Source organism: Microtus oregoni, unplaced genomic scaffold, assembly GCF_018167655.1.
Source record: "Microtus oregoni isolate MIOR12 unplaced genomic scaffold, Mior012 000013F_ref0000133, whole genome shotgun sequence".
NCBI lineage: Eukaryota > Metazoa > Chordata > Mammalia > Rodentia > Cricetidae > Microtus > Microtus oregoni.
This window is the reverse complement of record NW_024543072.1, coordinates 2,502,103-2,519,311: the sequence shown is the minus strand read 5'-3', so window position 1 is coordinate 2,519,311 and position 17,209 is coordinate 2,502,103. Positions and strand designations below refer to the sequence as shown.

Here is a 17,209-nt window from a genome sequence, read left to right as displayed (position 1 = left end):
GTTATCAGCCAGCATGTGAGTGCTAGGAACCAAACCTGGGTCTTCTGCAAGACAGCAGCCAGTGCTCTTCTGCTGAGCCATCTCACCACCACCACAAACTCATTCTCGAGTTTTGTTTTTTTATTTAAAGTATATAGCAAGGCCGGGCAGTGGTGGCGCACGCCTTTAATCCCAGCACTCGGGAGGCAGAGGCAGGCGGATCTCTGTGAGTTCGAGGCCAGCCTGGTCTACAAGAGCTAGTTCCGGGATCGGCACCAAAGCTACAGAGAAACCCTGTCTCGAAAAACCAAAATAAATAAATAAATAAATAAAGTATATAGCAAAGCTATACTGTAAGCAACGGCCATCCTTTTCCGCACAATGTGGGCTGCATTGAGATTGCATGAAAGTTGTTAGCAGGGGACTCTTGACTTAGTTAATTGTTTTAAAAGACAAATGTTGAACCAGGCCAGTGGTATAGACCAGTATTCCCAAGTACTTGCAGACTAGGAGCATAGGAATTTGAAGTTAGCCTGAGCAACATAATGAGATCTATATAAAACGTTTCAAGGGAATGGGGCATGGCAAAATGACTGATCAGGTAAAAGGCACTTGCCTTTTAACCTTTTAACTTTAGTTCAATCCCTGGGAACTACACACTGGAAGGAGAGAACTGAATATTTTAAGTAGTCCTCTGACCTCCACATGTGCTACCCTATTCATACATAGACACAGCTAAAAAAAATTGAGACAACCCTCACTCAGCCTGTAGACCCAGTTGACTTGGAACTCTATGCAGACCAGGCTACCCTAGAACTCATGGAGAACTGTTTGATTCTGCCTCCTGAATGCTGAGTTTAAAGACGTAAAAGTTAAAAAAAGAAAGAAGAAGAAGAAAAATTAAATTCCCAGTTAAAAAAAAAAAGTCCACAGAGGGGCTGGAGAGATGGCTCAGCAATTAAGAGCACTGGCTAATCTTCCAGATGACCTGGGTTTAATTTCCAGCACCCACTTGGCAGTTCACAATTCCTGTTCCAGGGATCTGACACCATACAGACATACAAGCAAAACACCAATGCACAGAAAGTACAAGTAAATAATTTTTTAAAAGAATAACTCACCTTAACAAGTAGATAGAACTGGGCTTTCCTAAAAGCTGAATAAAGTCTGGTAGCTAAACCACAGTCACCACCCCAGGCAATGGAATAGTTGAGTGAGCATTCAGACCTCCCAGTCAACAGCCTCTCCTGTGAAAGTTCCATTATGTGGCAGCTGCTCAAAGAAATATGTTAGACCAGGACGCTAGAGATGAACTAGCAAAAATCTTCCAAGACTTAAAAAAGGGGAAACTTGGAGCTGGTACTTACATTGTTTTTTCCCTACAAGATGGAGTTTATTGAATAATAAGTGATTCTGTGCCCTGAGAATGAACAATCACCAAATTGTCACCTGCAAATGACTACTGGAAGACCTGAAAGTGCTCCTCTATCCCTTTCTTTCAGGCCATCCCAGATAACCTAATGATACAGTTAGCTCTGACCAGCCACCCTAAAATGTAGCTAGTATTTGAAGGCATCCTGGAAACCTACTTAACAGTATCTCTGGTAAGGTGTCTCTGGTGCCCTCTTCTGGCCTGCAGGCATACATGCGAGAGGAATACTGTAAACATAAGAGATAAATAATTTTGTTTGTTTTTCAAGACGGGGTTTCTCTGCATAGTCCTGGCTGTCCTGGAACTCACATTGTAGACTAGGCTGGCCTTGAACTCACAGAGATCCACCTGCCTCCACCTCCGAGTGCTGGGATTAAAGGCGTGCACCACTACCGCCCAGCAATAAATAAATACATCTTTTTTAAAAATTTTAAAAAATCTCTAAAATATTACTGATGTGCTATGCTCTCACATTTGTCAGTCAGACCAGCAGGAGCTGCCCTCACCCAGCGCTCAGCTTTAATATCATCCTCATTCTGATCTCTTGCTTGCAAACTGTGGCAGTAGTTTATAAGGTATTTTTAGAATATGATTGTTGTTTATAAGAAAAGTGGTTGTTGCAGTCACCTCTCTCCAGAGTATTCCTTTCAGCTCTTAAAATGTTATTAGAAATACACTTAGAAATTTTCTTGTAAAAAAAAGTTATTTCAATATAAAGTTTTAATGTCAACATAATAATTAAACTAGAAATTTACTTTTTTTTCTCTTTTTTCTCTTCTTTTTTTAGACAGATAACATCCCTTATTTGGGCTGCTCATGTAGAACTCTTGCTTAAATCCCCGTTTCCATCTCCAGGATTGCAGACAAACAGAATACTTATTTCCCAAAGCATTCCATTCCCCACTACTTCTTACCACATCTTAAATATATATGCCTGCCCTGGAAGTCATCTGATACTTAGGCCCCAAATGATAATATGTGGTTAATTTGCCTTTTAATGTGCTGTGGTCTCAATATGTGTGCCCCTCTATGATTCATAGGTCAAAACTTAATGCCAGTAGGATCTTTTGGGAGGTGCTTAGGTCATAAAGGCTGTGCACTAAATAAACTAACAGTTTTAGAGAGGGATCATAGAAATTGGTTTACTCTCTCTTTGTTTGGGACTTCATAGTTTCTAAAACTGGAAATTTTTCTATTCTTTAGAAATTTCTCAGTCTACAGTAGTATTGCTGTAGCAACCTAAACAAACTAATGTCTTCAACAAAAGTAGTGTAGTCATGTCACCTCACTGAGAAAATTCCATAGTTGACAAAACAGGCAAATTTTTGCAAGGTTCATCCTTCAGGAAGCTTCCCACAAGTCGAGCAGTCAGCTAAAATTCCTTTCAGGGATTGCAGGGGAAGGGAAGTGTTCCTCACTGCTTTTGAAACTGGAAACTCCATACCAAGAACCCAGGCTATCTTCAAGACTGTTGCTGAAGCATAAACAAAAACAACCTCCCCCTCCCAAAAAAAAGAGGAAGGCATAGGTAGCTAGAGAAATGGCTCAGTGACTTAAGAGCTGCTCTTCCAGAAGACCCAGGTTCAATTCCCAGTACATACATGGCAGCTCACAGCTGTTTATAACTTCAGTTCCAGGGGATCCCAACACCCTCTTCTGGCCTCTGTGGGCACCAGACATACACTTGGTGCTAGAGAAATATATGCAAGTACAGATAAATATAAAATACATTTAAAAATTTAGAGCCGGGTGGTGGGAGGCAGAGGCAGGCAGATCTCTGTTGAGTTCGAAGCCAGCCTGGTCTACAAGAGCTAGTTCCAGGACAGGACAGACTCCAAACCCTTTAATCCCAGCACTGGGGAGGCAGAGGCAGGTGAATCTCTATGAGTTTGAGGCCAGCCTGGTCTGTAGAGTGAGTTCCAGGACAGGCTCCAAAGCTACAGCAAAACCTTGTCTTGAAAAAAAAATTTTTTTTTTTAGAAGAGGATAGGTTGAAGCTAAGTTACAAAGCTCACCTTTCAAGGCTTCAGCCACATTTTCATATTAAACATTATATGGTTATGAAACTTTGGCTATATTCCAGAATTTGATAAAGAATTTTTGGCTCTATGCCAGTGAGATGGCTGAGTAGGTAATTGAGTTCTGTTTGTGTCCCACATGATAAAAGGAGAGAATCAAAAGTTATTCTCTGACATACTTGTGCCTCTACACCTATAGCACATACAAACACACTAAATGTAATGATATTGTTTTTAGATTTATTTATTTATTATGTATACACTGTTCTGCCTGCATTCCAGAAAGGGCACCAGATCTCATTACAGATAGTTGTGAGCCACCATGTGGTTGCTGGGAAGAGCAGCCAGTGCTCTTAACCTCTGAACCATCTCTCCAGCCACGTAATAATATTTTTTTTTTATTTCGTGTGTGTGTGTGTGTGTGTGTGTGTGTGTGTTAGTATATGTGTTTGAGCCCATAGAGACCCAAAGAGGACACTAGACCTGGAGTTACAGGAACCTAGGTACTGTAGGAGCTGGATATCGAACTTGATTCTCTGAAAGAGCGACAAGCACTCTTAACCACTAAGCCATCTCTCTCCAGGCCCCACCCCTTAATTTTTTTTTTTATTCTAACAGTTTTAACAAATTTTCTTGGTGCTTCTGAGAAGAAATGGCTGTTGACATCCCCCTATATCACTGTTTTCACTAATTTAATTGGATAATTATTTTTCCAAAGATTTCTGTTACAGGGCTGGAGAGATGGCTCCATGGTTAAGAGCAGCAGTACTGGCTGCTCTTCTAGAGGTCCTGAGTTCAAGTCCCAGCAACCACATGGTGGCTCACAACCATCTGTAATGAGATCTGGCGCTCTCTTCTGGCCCTCAGGCATACATGCAGGCAGAACACTATACATAATAAAAAATAAAATCTTTTAAAAAAAATTTAAAAGAAGATTTCTGTTCCAATGTATTGACTCTTACAGTGTTTAAACCAGCTTTATATTCAGAATCGTACTTGATTCTCAACATGACTATATAAGAAAAATGGTGGTATTTTCTAAAAAGGTGAAATTACTTCCAAAGAAATGGATCAGAACAAAAACTTGGTACTCTTACCACTTGTATGTCAGTTTCAGTAGTTGGTAGTTGGTTTACAGCCAGTTGGAACATTTGTGTTTGAACTGACCTGCCTGTAATGTTGAACAGCACAGGAAACATACAGTGAGACATGGTTGCTTCATTTTGATATAAAACCCCCCACTTAGTGCTCAAAAAATAAGATTTAGCTCCATTTTTACATCTCAGTATGCACCAACCAACCAAAGGTGTGAAGTTTTTTGTTTGCTTGTTGTTTGCTTCTCAAGGCAGGGTTTTTCTTTGTAACAGCTCTGGCTCTCCTGGGACTCATTCCATAGACCAGGCTGGCCTCAAACTCATAAATGTCTGCCTGCCTCTCTGCCTCCCAAGTGCTGGGATTAAAAGCAGTGTGCCACCACCAGCCAGCTGGGCTTTATTCTTTAAACTTGAAAGGATTTATAATTTTATGATGTTAACTAGGTACATTGTTGAATATAAATCTGTTCCTAGTATATTTGTTGGTTGTTTCCTTCATTGTAAACCTATTTAATGTTTTAGCAGTTTTATTAGTAAAGCAAGAAAAATAATAGTTTGAATTTTTATATTGAGCTATACATTTTTCTCCACTTCCCTCCCTTCCTCTCCTCTTCCCTCTATCCTCCCCTGTGACCCCCACACTCTCAATTTACTCAGGAGATCTTTTTTTTTTTTTTAAAGATTTATTTATTTATTATGTATACAACATTCTGCCTCCATGTATGCCCACACGCCGGAAGAGGGCGCCAGATCTCATTACAGATGGTTGTGAGCCACCATATGGTTGCTGGGAATTGAACTCAGGACCTCTGGAAGAGCAGCCGGTGCTCTTAACCACTGAGCCATCTCTCCAGCCCCTACTCAGGAGATCTTATCTTTTTCTCCTTTTTGTGTAGATCCATATATGTCTCTCTTAGGGTCCTCTTTGTTTTCTAGGTTCTCTGGGAATTGTGAATTGTAAGCTGGTTTTTCTTTGCTTTATGTCTAAATATATTTGTCTTTCTGGGCCTTAAATTTTTAAAAGGAAAAAGAGCCAGAGTTTTTAAAAAAGAAACACTGTATGGAGAAAATCCAAGAGATAATCTGATGAACTATTATAATTAGTAAGTGAAAATACCAAGATACTTTATTCCCATGTGCCATCAAGAAGGAATTTGAAGATTGCACCACTTAAATATTCAGTACCTAGGAATTCTTCATGATGTGTAAAGAGCCAGGTGTGGTGGTGCAGGTCATTAATCCCAGCATTCGAGGAGGCAGAGACGCAGGATCACTGAAAGTTCCTGGCCAGCACGGACTTATAATTCATCAATTATAAAGCAAAAATAAAAGACACATACACAGACCGCTATAAGAAATTTAATGGTAAATAATGCCTTTAAGTTCTCATGGAACGTATGGGAGAGGACATTTTAAACGCATGCCTCAAATGTACATGTGTTCTCTCAACTAACAAACAGGTATTGCTTGACCAGTATTTGGGGAGAGAGGGACTGGAGACAGAAAATTGAATTTACCTTACTGGTCACACATGTATTGGGTCAGATAGTAGATAGACAAATGCATTAAAATATTTTGTTGAGGCTACTTAAATTTACTTGTAGTTAAACATACATGCTTCATCCATCTCTAGGAGCAAGAATGCATGAAACCATAAGAGCAAAAAGGTGGTGGAAAAATTACAAGAAAACTTTATATTAAAAAAATAAGCCGGGTGGTGGTGGCGCACGCCTGTAATCCCAGCACTTGGGAGGCAGAGGCAGGTGCATCTCTGTGAGTTCGAGGCCAGCCTGGTCTACAAAGGGAGTTCCAGGACAGGCTCCAAAGCTACAGAGAAACCCTGTCTCGAAAAAACAAAAAACAAAAAAATAATAACCTAATATGGGTTAGCATACCAGAGAAAGCTGATACCTAATTCCCCTACAAGCAAACCCAGTAGAGAACTCTAGAAGTGACAGGCATATTCAACAACAGGAATTTGTTACTGTATTGTTTTCCTTGTTATTGACTTGTAAGAGATTTTTAATATATTGTAAAAACAAATTCTTTGCCAGTTACCTGGCTCATGAATATTTCCTCTTGGAGGAAGACTTATCTTTATTTTCTTAATTCTGTCTTTTGAAAAGCAGAGGAAATTTTTTATTTTGCTGAGGCCCAGCATATATATTTACATATATAATATATGTATGCATATATTATACGTATATATTTATATATATTACATGTATATTTCCTTTTCCTTCTTTTTTGGTTCTGTATGTTACTTTAATCTCTATATGTCTCAAAGTTGTATAAATTTTGTCTTGTTTTCTGTGAGAAGTTTTTATTTTGCTTCGTAGGTATTAAAATGTATCTATTACAGTAGCCACTAGCTACATGTAACTCTCAAGCACTTAAAATGTGGCTTGTCTGGTTAAGTTGTATTATATATACTACAATTACAAAATATATGAAGGAGAATAATGATAACTATGTTAATCTTTATATATAATAAAATGCTGATATTTGGATATATGGAGCAAAACAATATATTGATAAATTAAAGATGTTATGCAAATTACAAAAGACCCAATTAATGAAAATGATCTGTTATATTATAAAGGAAGAGCTCACTATTTTAAGGATATCCATTCTCCCAAAACTAATCTATAAATTCATTGTAAATTCATTGTAATTCCTATCAAGATCTTTTTGTTGTTGTTGTTGTTTGTTTATTAAGACAGGGTTTCTTTGTGTAACAGCCCTAGCTGTCCTGGAACTAGTTCTTGTAGACCATTCTAGCCTTGAACTCACAGAGATTCACCTGCCTCTGCCTCCCAAGTGCTGGAATTAAAGGCATGCGCCACCACCTCCTGGTTCAAGATTTTTTTTAATGTGTATAGACATTTTGTCTGCACATATGTCTGCATGCTATGTACATGCCTCGTGCCCATGGAGGCCAAAAGAGGGCATCATTAGATGCTCTGGAACTGGAGTTATATACAGTTGTAAACTGTTATAGATACTAGGAATTAAATTCTGGTCTACTTGAGGAGTAGCCAGTGAGCTGCTGAACCATCTCTCCACCTCCCAAATCCAACAGCTTTTAGAGAAAAATTGTATTATTAGGTGAAATCAAGGCTGTGTTTCACCTGTGGTTAGGGGCCCTAGTAAGAACTCAAGTCAAAGCACTTAGATACATTTATTTCAGGGCTTCCTATCACTTGACTTTTGTTTTGAAATGGGAGTCTTGTTGTTGCCCAGGCTGACCTGGAACCCAGTGTGTGTCTGAGAAGGACCTTCAACTTCGACACTCCTGCTTCCACCTCTGCAGCACAATGGGTTACAGGCATAGTTAACCATGCTTGGTCGTACATGCTAGGCAAGCACTCACACAGATCTATCCTATCTCTGGTCTCTCACTTAATAATTTGATCCCTTAGCTATGAAGAGAATTTTTTTTAATCATTTTTGCATCTCTGTTTTTTCTTCTCTTAAACATAAAGAATGGCTGTTCTAACTAAAAGTCTATTGAGTTTGGTAAGTAAATGCCGTGTATTTCTAAGGCAGTGATAGCGCTCTTGAACTTCTAAATGTTTCTGACCTGCTGGGTGATGGTGGCACACGCCTTTAATGGCAGCACTCGGGAGGCAGAGGCAGGCAGATCTCTGTGAGTTAGAGGCCAGCCTGGTCTACAAGAGCTAGTTCCAGGACAGGCTCCAAAGCTACAGAGGAACCCTGTCTCGAAAAAAAAATACATAAATAAATGTTTCTGACCTGTTTTAAGTGTACGTATACAATGAGTTGTTGGCTGTGAGCATTTTTAGTATGTCTAGTAATAAAAACAAGGTTGTTCTTGTCACTTTTGATTGGATTTTTTTTTTCAAATATTTATTTATTATGTATACAATATTCTGTCTGTGTATATGCCTACAGGCCAGAAGAGGGCACCAGACCTCATTACAGATGGTTGTCAGCCACCATGTGGTTGCTGGGAATTGAACTCGGGACCTTTGGAAGAGCAGGCAATGCTCTTAACCGCTGAGCCATTTCCTCCTTGCTCCTGCCTAGGAATCTATTCTACTCAATCATATGAATTTTGTGTGTTCTGTATTATACATAAGCGGGACAGTGGATATTTTGTCTTTTTCTTGGTATATTTCATGTAACATAATGTTTCCAAGATTGGTCCATGTTGCATGCATCAGAATTTCATTTCCTTGTAAGTCTGAGTAATGTCCCATAACAGATATGCATGATGCTTTGTTATCCATTTATCTGTTAGCCAACTTAGTTTTTTTTCTACATTGTAGCTACTATTAATAATGTTGCTGTACATGCTGTAAGAATCATTGCCATACAGTTGTTTGATCCTTCAGTTCTTTGGGCTAGACACCCAAAAGCAGCATTTCATGCGGTAATTATGTTTAATTTTTAAAATTTAGTTCTATTTATTCTTTGACAGTTTCATGCATGTATACAAACTTGATCATATCCACCCCCAAATCCTCCTCCAGTTCCCTATGTTAAGACTACTTTCCATAGCAGCTGCATCAGTTTATTCTCTCCAGTTTCTTACTTGCCATTGTTCCTTTTTCCTCTTAGAAGTCATATTCATGGATATGAAGTGGTACATTGTAGTTTTGATTTGCATCTCCCTAATGATTAATGATGCTAGCGATCATTTTCCTGCACCTACTACAATCTTAAATCTTTGGGGAAATGTCTTTTAATGACTTTTTTCTGTTTTTAATAGAATCTTATAAATGTTAAATTGTGGACTTTTAAAAAATATTCTGGGTATTAGATACTTAACTAGATACATAATTTGAATTTTTTTTTCTTCTGTAGGTTGTCTTTTCACTTTTCCAGTAGGATCCTATGGAGTTCAAGAGTTTTTAATTTTGATGAAGTCTACATTTTATATTTTTTCATTATTTACTTATGCATATGTTTGTATGTCTCTATGTCCTCAAGGTGGTCAGAAAGGTGTTGGCTCCCCAAAGTGGGAGTTCTAGGGAGTAATGAGCTGTCTGTTGTGGGTGCTGGGAGTTGAACTCAGTCCTCTTTAAAAACTATAAATGAGCCGGACGGTGGTGGCGCACGCCTTTAATCCCAGCACTCGGGAGGCAGAGGCAGGCGGATCTCTGTGAGTTCGAGGCCAGCCTGGTCTACAAGAGCTAGTTCCAGGACAGGTTCCAAAGCCACAGAGAAACCCTGTCTCGAAAAACAAAAAAAAAAAAAAAAAAAAAAACTATAAATGCTCTTACCCACTGAGGCATTTCTCCAGCCCTGAAGTGTGGCTGTTGTCCTCTGTGCTGCTATGTGTCCCTCTAATGTCTGTTCTAAGAAGCCACTGTTTAATCAGATGATAGAGATCACACCTTAGGTTTTCCTCTGAACCTTATTCTGTAGCTCTTCCATGTAGGCATTTAATCCATTCTGAGTTGACTTAATGTGGAATGTGGTGGGGATTGACTTCTTTCATGTAGAAATTTAGTTGTCCAGTTGTACAGGTTTTATTTCTAGGCTTTCAGTTTCATTCTATTCATCTGTATATATCTTTATGCCATTTATATCCTTTTGATTTATTTAACTGTGAACCAAAACATAAAAATATAAAATTTGGATCTGGGGAAACAGCTCGGTTTGCCTTGCAAGTTTAAAGACCTGAGTTTAGTCTCCCAAACCTCATTTCACAAAGCCAGGTTTGGGCGTGTGCACTTGTCACCCAGCACGGGAGAGGCGGAGACGGCCTAGGGCTCACAAGCTGGCCAGCCTAGCCTAATAACCATGACAGCACCTACTCATTCAATCTATCTCCAATTTACTCTTTCAGGAAAATGTGCTGTGTTGTCATTCAAGGACTTCCTCTCCTGCAGGCCAACTGAAATACCAGAAAATGACATTCTGCTTTGTGAGAGCCGCTATAATGAGAGTGACAAGCAGATGAAGAAATTCAAGGGGTTGAAGAGGTTTTCACTCTCTGCTAAAGTTGTAGATGATGAAATTTACTATTTCAGGTAAAGCTTCTAAAACTAAGGGAGAAAGAACACTTGGGCTAAATTATCAAAATAGTGTAGCCCAATGTTTTGAGTTATTATTAGGTCTTGAACTATCATTACATAATTCCAGTTGAAAACATTAATTTAGTGAAACGTGGTAATTCCCATACTTGGGAGGCTGAGACAGGAGGATTGTATAAGTTTGAATCAGCCTGGGCTACAAAGTGAGACTTAGTTGCAGAGAGAGAAGGAAAATATTCAATTAAAAAAATTATTGGACAGTTCTTCTAATAGTACCTTGGCTAAGACATGAGCGACTGTATAATGAAGACAGAAACACTTGGTTCTGGTTGGCAGCCTCTCTGTGGGGGCATTGCTCATTTCCATAGGTTATGACAATTCCCTTTTAACATATAGTCCATTAGACCTGACCTGTGCTCTGTGAGTATTCTTCAGAATTATTTCTAAGTAGAAGTGACATCACAAATACCCATTTAAGCTACTTTGTTGCCCTTAGTCTCTAAGGCTTAGAGTGACTGTGGAAGGTTGTAAAATGTCATTTGTAGATGTTCAAATCTGCTCTCTGACAACCTGGAAGTGATCAGCAACTTACATCTACTTACTCATTTATTTATTTTTGACACTGTTTTCAGAAAACCAATCATTCCTCAGAAAGAACCTTCACCTTTGTTGGAAAAGAAGATACAACTGCTAGAAGCTAAGTTTGCTGAGTTAGAAGGTGGAGATGATGATATTGAAGAGATGGGAGAAGAGGATAGTGAGGTCATTGAACCTCCATCTCTACCTCAGCTTCAGACTCCCCTGGCCAGTGAGCTGGACCTCATGCCCTACACACCCCCGCAGGTAAGGTGACATGCCCATTACCTGCCTTGTTCTCAGCTCTGGTCTGCAGCAGGTTCAGACATTGGAGCCCCTGTGTATCCAGCCCTTGTTTTGTTTGAGATGATGTCGGTAACCTAGGCTGGCCTCAGACTTGTTGTGTAGTCAAGGTGTGTTTGAACTCTTGCTTTTCTTCCCTCCATTTCCCAGGCACTGGAAGTATAGGCATACACTGCCACGCACTTTTAATATGTGAGCTTTTGCCTAGAAATCTGCAAAAAGGAATAATAGTGGTTTTTTTGTTTTGTTTTTGTTTTATTTATTTCTTTTAATGATGGTGTTTTATTTGCTTGTCAGAGCCTTTGTTTATTTACTAATTTATTTTTAATTGACAAAAATACATATCACATCATCAAGCCAATAATAATTACTCTTTTAAATTTCATAGAGATGGTTTAATAGCAATTTAATTGAAGGCTTCTTGCCTTGTAGTGAAGAAAAGAAATAAAGAATGGTATTATGCTCTTAACTCCCTTAATTTTCAGTGGCCATACGTGTGATCCTTCTGCCTCCATTTCCACCTCCTAAGTAATGAGATTATAGATGTATTCTGCCATACCTGGATACTTGTGTCTTTTAATTTTCCCCTTTTTATGGTTGAGGTGATTCCTATTGTATTTATTTTCCTCATTCAGAATTTTCTCAAGACTTAATTGTGAGGTCACCATTGTAGATTGCAATCATGGAATTCAATGAAATTTTCACTTATTTTTGTACAAGGCAAGAAAGCAGTATATTTTGACCAAGAAAATGTGAGCTACAAACTGAGTATGTCTATAAAACATTTATTATTGAACCATATGTGTCTGGCTTCCAGTAACTATGTAGCTAACTTGGTGCAATCTTCTGATACCCTATGTAAGCTTTCTGTCTTACAGTCTACCCCAAAGTCTGCCAAAGGCAGTGCAAAGAAGGAAGGTTCTAAACGGAAAATCAACATGAGTGGCTACATTCTGTTCAGCAGTGAAATGAGAGCTGTGATTAAAGCCCAACACCCAGACTACTCTTTCGGGGAGCTCAGCAGACTGGTGGGGACAGAGTGGAGAAACCTTGAGACAGCCAAGAAAGCAGAATATGAAGGTAAATAGAGACCAGGCACAACTGTCCCCACTTTCTAAGAAGAAAGGAGTGTTTTCCAGGAATGCACATGCATAGGCAGATTTTACTCTCTTGTTCTTACCACATGCACATGAATTTGGTGTTTTGGACTGTTCCAGCTACCAGAAGTATACCGGCAGTCGATGCCAGTACACGGAGTGTTGCCTCTAACTTGGCCTCAGATCCTGGTGGTGGTGTTGCCACAAATTTCTCAAAAAAAAAAAATGGTATTAAAAATTGCACGATTTTATTTCATTTATCCCTGTAGGCACACACATTGAGCAGGGGAGTGACTATTCAATAATGTTAACTTTAATTTTGATTAAAATTCACCTACAAGTGGCCTTTTAAAATAGGTGTCTTCTGCTATGTCTTTTAACAGCCAAAAGCTGTAAGTTAAACTCTAGGCTCAGACTTGGTGTGCCTGGTGCTGTGTCTATGTTCATACCTAATACTAAGACACTTGGATGCTTTTGACAAAGCTCAGCTGTCTTCATTTCCCCTTTACTCTGCAATTAGATCACTTTGAGCCATGAACTATTAGTACTCAAATATTTGGTGGTTCATAGCCATAAATTCTAAGAGATTTGTGGTGGTTTGGATCTTTTGTTGTTCTAGTTAATATTGGATATGACTTTAATGAATGAGAGAAAGCAATACATTAGTTAGGCAGGCCTTTTAACCTTTGAGTTGTAGTTTTTCCATTTTAAATATTGTATGTAGATAATGTTCCAATAAAAGTCTCCTTCCCCACAGTGGTCAGTACACTTCTTTACTAAGTCCAGATCCCTTTTTTTCCAGCAAGCATACATTATGAAGGCTGCTTCTTTTACTAAAGTTTATGAAATCTCCAAAACAACTCTTTTGTAAAAAAAAAAAAAAAAAAAGTTATATTCCTATTACTTTTATAATTCGTATAAAATTATCTGACAGTCTTCCTTACGGAACTTCTAGTGAAGCCTAACCCTGCAAGATGCTCTGCCAAAAAATAATTTGTGGCAAAACCTGTTTCAGAAGCATTCCAAATTCTAGGCATAGTCCTGAGTTAGTCTCCTAGATTAATAGATTAATAATAAAGAACCTTTTTATTATTTGTCATCCATCTTCTGAAGTATGACCAGGTATTTATGTGGTATCTAGGAATACCCTGGAAAGTTAATTTGTGAAATATTCTTTGAGAAACTCTAAGTCATTCCCATAAGAACCTGTAACTCTGGAACACTTTGATATTTCAGGGCTTACTGCAAGTTACAACCAAATATACCACCTAGTTGGAGGACTGCTGTCTAAGAAATTAGGCTAATATAGTGTAAAGCCTGTTTCAAGGCAGACAGCTAGTATTGTGTGGGTAGTTAGTTATTGGTGGTATGGATGGGAGAAAGGGATCTAGAGATAATGTGAAGACAGAAAAGCTAGAGCCCAGCCAAAGGAAGAATAAATGATAGTTGAGAAATTCTCTCATGCAGTGGGGTGTCTAGAATTAGGAAGGACCTAGTGAGACAGGAGTTGCATGGTTCAATAGCCTGAAATTCAAACTCTGAACTTTGGGTTTCTCTGCCCACTAAATTCAAAACCCAAAGTTGGGAGTTTGGCTGGCATAGTTTTAGTAATTCTGACTTACAGAGCTTCCCAGTTCAGCTTCTCTCAGGAAGAACTAATATTTGATCCACATGCCTGAACTTTTCTGTTTTTGCAAACTTCAATTTTTCTCAATTTTTCTTTTTCCCTCCCAGTTTTACTGTTTCATTTATGTCAGTTTGGATTTAATATTGGTGCATCTAGATCACCAATAGTTTTTTTTTTAAGTACTATCTTGGGAAGACAGGCTGTGAGGATGGGTTTGGCCTTCACACTTGCTGTGCTCAGATTACAGAGGATGTTAGAATGGGTAGTGCTAGTGAGTGATGACAGGTGTCCACACCAGCTCCATCACAGCCTTGGGGACCTTTGACTTGCACATTTCTCACATCCTCCCATAAAGGAGTGGAGCTGTTGGTTCTTGAGTCTCTTTAAAGCCGCATGACCTCAAGCTGTTTCCCCCAGATAGCTGCAGTCTTTTGGAGAGTTAACTGTGAAAGTTGAAATGTGACACCAGGTGTCAGGGCCATAAGTTGCTGTTTCTCCTGTATTCTTGGACAAGTCACTGCCTGTATCCCAGCTTCTGTTTGCACATCTGAAGAGTGGGAAGGACTTTCTACTTAGCTAAATAAACCCTGTGTGGTGGGAACTTTGGGAATATGCCCTCAAAGAAGGTCTGGCCTGCTAGAAGTGTGACTGTTGAAGGTACTGGCTCTAGAGGTGCAGAGTAGCTTAAGGAAGTGAGGATCTATTGGCTAATAGCCCAGAGGTCCCAAAAATATGTGCTCCTCTTGCATTTCAGGTACACTAAGTGCAGATGCTGGAATTCTTGCTGATTTAGGGTAATTTATGATCAGTTTTGAACTCAGCTTAAGGGAACCTGGTTCTTTGAGAATTTTGTCCATTGCTACATACATGTATGTATTAGTTCCCCGCTTCTGATGACTGTAGTCTAGCTAATCATGTATTTCCTCCCTTGGAGTCTGTTAATCATGACCTCTTCCTTTGCCTCATTAGAGTGTAGAAACTGGCTGTTCACGTTTCCTAAGATCTTAAACTAGAGGGAGTAAGCTACTTTTCCCTTACAGAGTTAATTTTCTTCAGCTGCTAAACTTGTGATATTAATGATGAGTCCTCAAATTTTAGTAAAATTGGATACAAGGAATCAGGAAATTAGAGTAAGTACAATTGTGCCAAAAATTATAATGGGCCATGGAATTGCTTCATGTTGAAATTATAATCTGTAATGCTATTAATACTAGAATAATGATAGCGCTTCTCATCTTCAGAGTGCCTCGTGAGATTACCCACGGTGGTTACGCTGGCAATGTGTTTCGATAAAACCTGTGCTTTCTGAATGTGTGTTCAGTCTTAACACTCTTGAAATCTTTGCAGACCAGTTCTCAAGATGGGATAGGAAAGCTGAATTCTAGGTTATCAAGTGAAATCGGCCCGACTCCTGTGTTGAGACTAGTCATCTACCGTTCCTTCCATTGAGACAGAACTGTTGCCTGTGTTTTTACTAGTCCTGTTGAATGCAATGGATGGTATTTTGAATTCCTGGGTTAAAAACAGAATTGAAAATCTGAAATGCCTTTACAGAGCGGGCAGCTAAAGTTGCTGAGCAGCAGGAGAGAGAGCGAGCAGCACAGCAACAGCAGCCGAGTGCTTCTCCCCGAGCAGGCACCCCTGTGGGGGCTCTCATGGGGGTGGTGCCACCACCAACACCAATGGGGATGCTCAATCAGCAGTTGACACCTGTTGCAGGTAAAAACAGGAGCTAAGACCATTTTTTTCCACTTTAAGAAATTCCTTCATTTTTTTTTTCTCCAAAAGGAGTAGGCCACAGTCTGTAGCCTTTTCTCATGACAGATTCAAAGTTTCAAGTCATCCATGTTGTCCTGTATTGCTTTTCCCATACAGGCAATGCCTCTTCTCTATCCCAAAGTGGGCCATGGGCCCAGCCCTGGCAATTGGTAGGTAGCAGCTCTTCCCTTACTGTAGGCATGGTCTGGCAATGTTCTTACCCCAGGCTGCTCTTGACAGAGCACTCCAGCAGGAAATATAAACAGACCTTGAGTTCTGTTCTGAAGAACTCCAAGGAAAACATAAAAGCAGTCTTTAGGTGGTGTTGGTGTTCTGTCTCATGCCAGTTCAGTTTGCCTTATTCTGCTGCAGCCATCCTTAAAAGACTGACCACTTAAAAGGATTTTTGACAATGAATTATTAAATCCTTTCTTGGTCACCAATGTGCATGACTGCTTAGTAGGGGGGGAAGTCCTCATTCAATTCATTGTGCCCACTCTGTAATGCTTTTCTATTTAATTACATTAAACTGCATTTTCTGTTAGTATCCCAGTCACATATTTAAATAAAGACAATAAGACGAAAGGAAGAAAGAAAGAAAGAAAGAAAGAAAGAAAGAAAAGGAAAAAAAGTTAAAGAAAATGATGAATGTGGTTTGCTTGTGTGTGTTGTCTCTGGTTCTGGTAGCCATAGCAAATTTGACTACTGTTGAATTGAAATCTTGTCTGACATGTCTCCACGAAGAGCCTGCAGACCACCTCTCAGGCCTTCCTTTGTTACTTCTTCCTGTCTGGTGAGCTCTGCACATGCCACCTGTATTTCCTCTTAAACAATAGTCTGACCTCTTTTGCACGGAGTCCAAGACAGTGTTGTTCAAGGCAGCTTTGTTGGGATACTGTTTTTGTTTTTTCTGTTTTTTGTTCTTGCCGTTTTCGTTTTTTGCCTTTTTCGTTTTTGCTTTTAGAGGAAGCGTGCATAGGATAACTTTTCCCTTGTTGCTCCTAACTTTTGTGATGGCAAGTTCTCAGATGCACTGTCGCTGAACTCAGCAGTTGCACTCACCAAAGCACGTCTGAATCATGGCTGTCGGTGCTTTCAGTGTGACTGATGTTGATCTAACAAATCTCATAATCGCCTGCTCTATTCCATGGCCCATTTTGGTTAATGGGGTTCCAGAGGTTTTCAGAAATCGGTCTTGATCACGGGGACTTTGAAAGTTAGGATTCCCTCATTGACATCCTCTTTTGTTCTATTTGATGTATAAATCTGTGGCACTATGTCCTTGACGACAAAACCCAGGAACATAATAACAAAATGAAT

The 17,209-nt window shown here is 39.3% G+C and overlaps 1 protein-coding gene across 29 annotated transcripts in view; it reads left to right on the top strand.

The window, feature by feature from the left end:
- The window catches only part of Pbrm1 (polybromo 1), a 98,761-nt gene that overhangs the window by 71,141 nt on the left and 10,411 nt on the right, over positions 1 to 17,209 (top strand). For 14 of the 29 annotated variants that reach the window (XM_041662422.1, XM_041662431.1, XM_041662428.1 and 11 more), the window contains 3 exons: positions 10,342 to 10,525; positions 11,161 to 11,371; positions 12,286 to 12,487. In XM_041662422.1, coding sequence (XP_041518356.1) covers positions 10,342 to 10,525; positions 11,161 to 11,371; positions 12,286 to 12,487 — 597 coding nt within the window. Of the gene's footprint in view, positions 1 to 10,341; positions 10,526 to 11,160; positions 11,372 to 12,270; positions 12,488 to 15,685; positions 15,868 to 17,209 lie in introns of those variants that run through there. The other 15 variants (XM_041662414.1, XM_041662415.1, XM_041662411.1 and 12 more) reach the window with 4 other exon arrangements.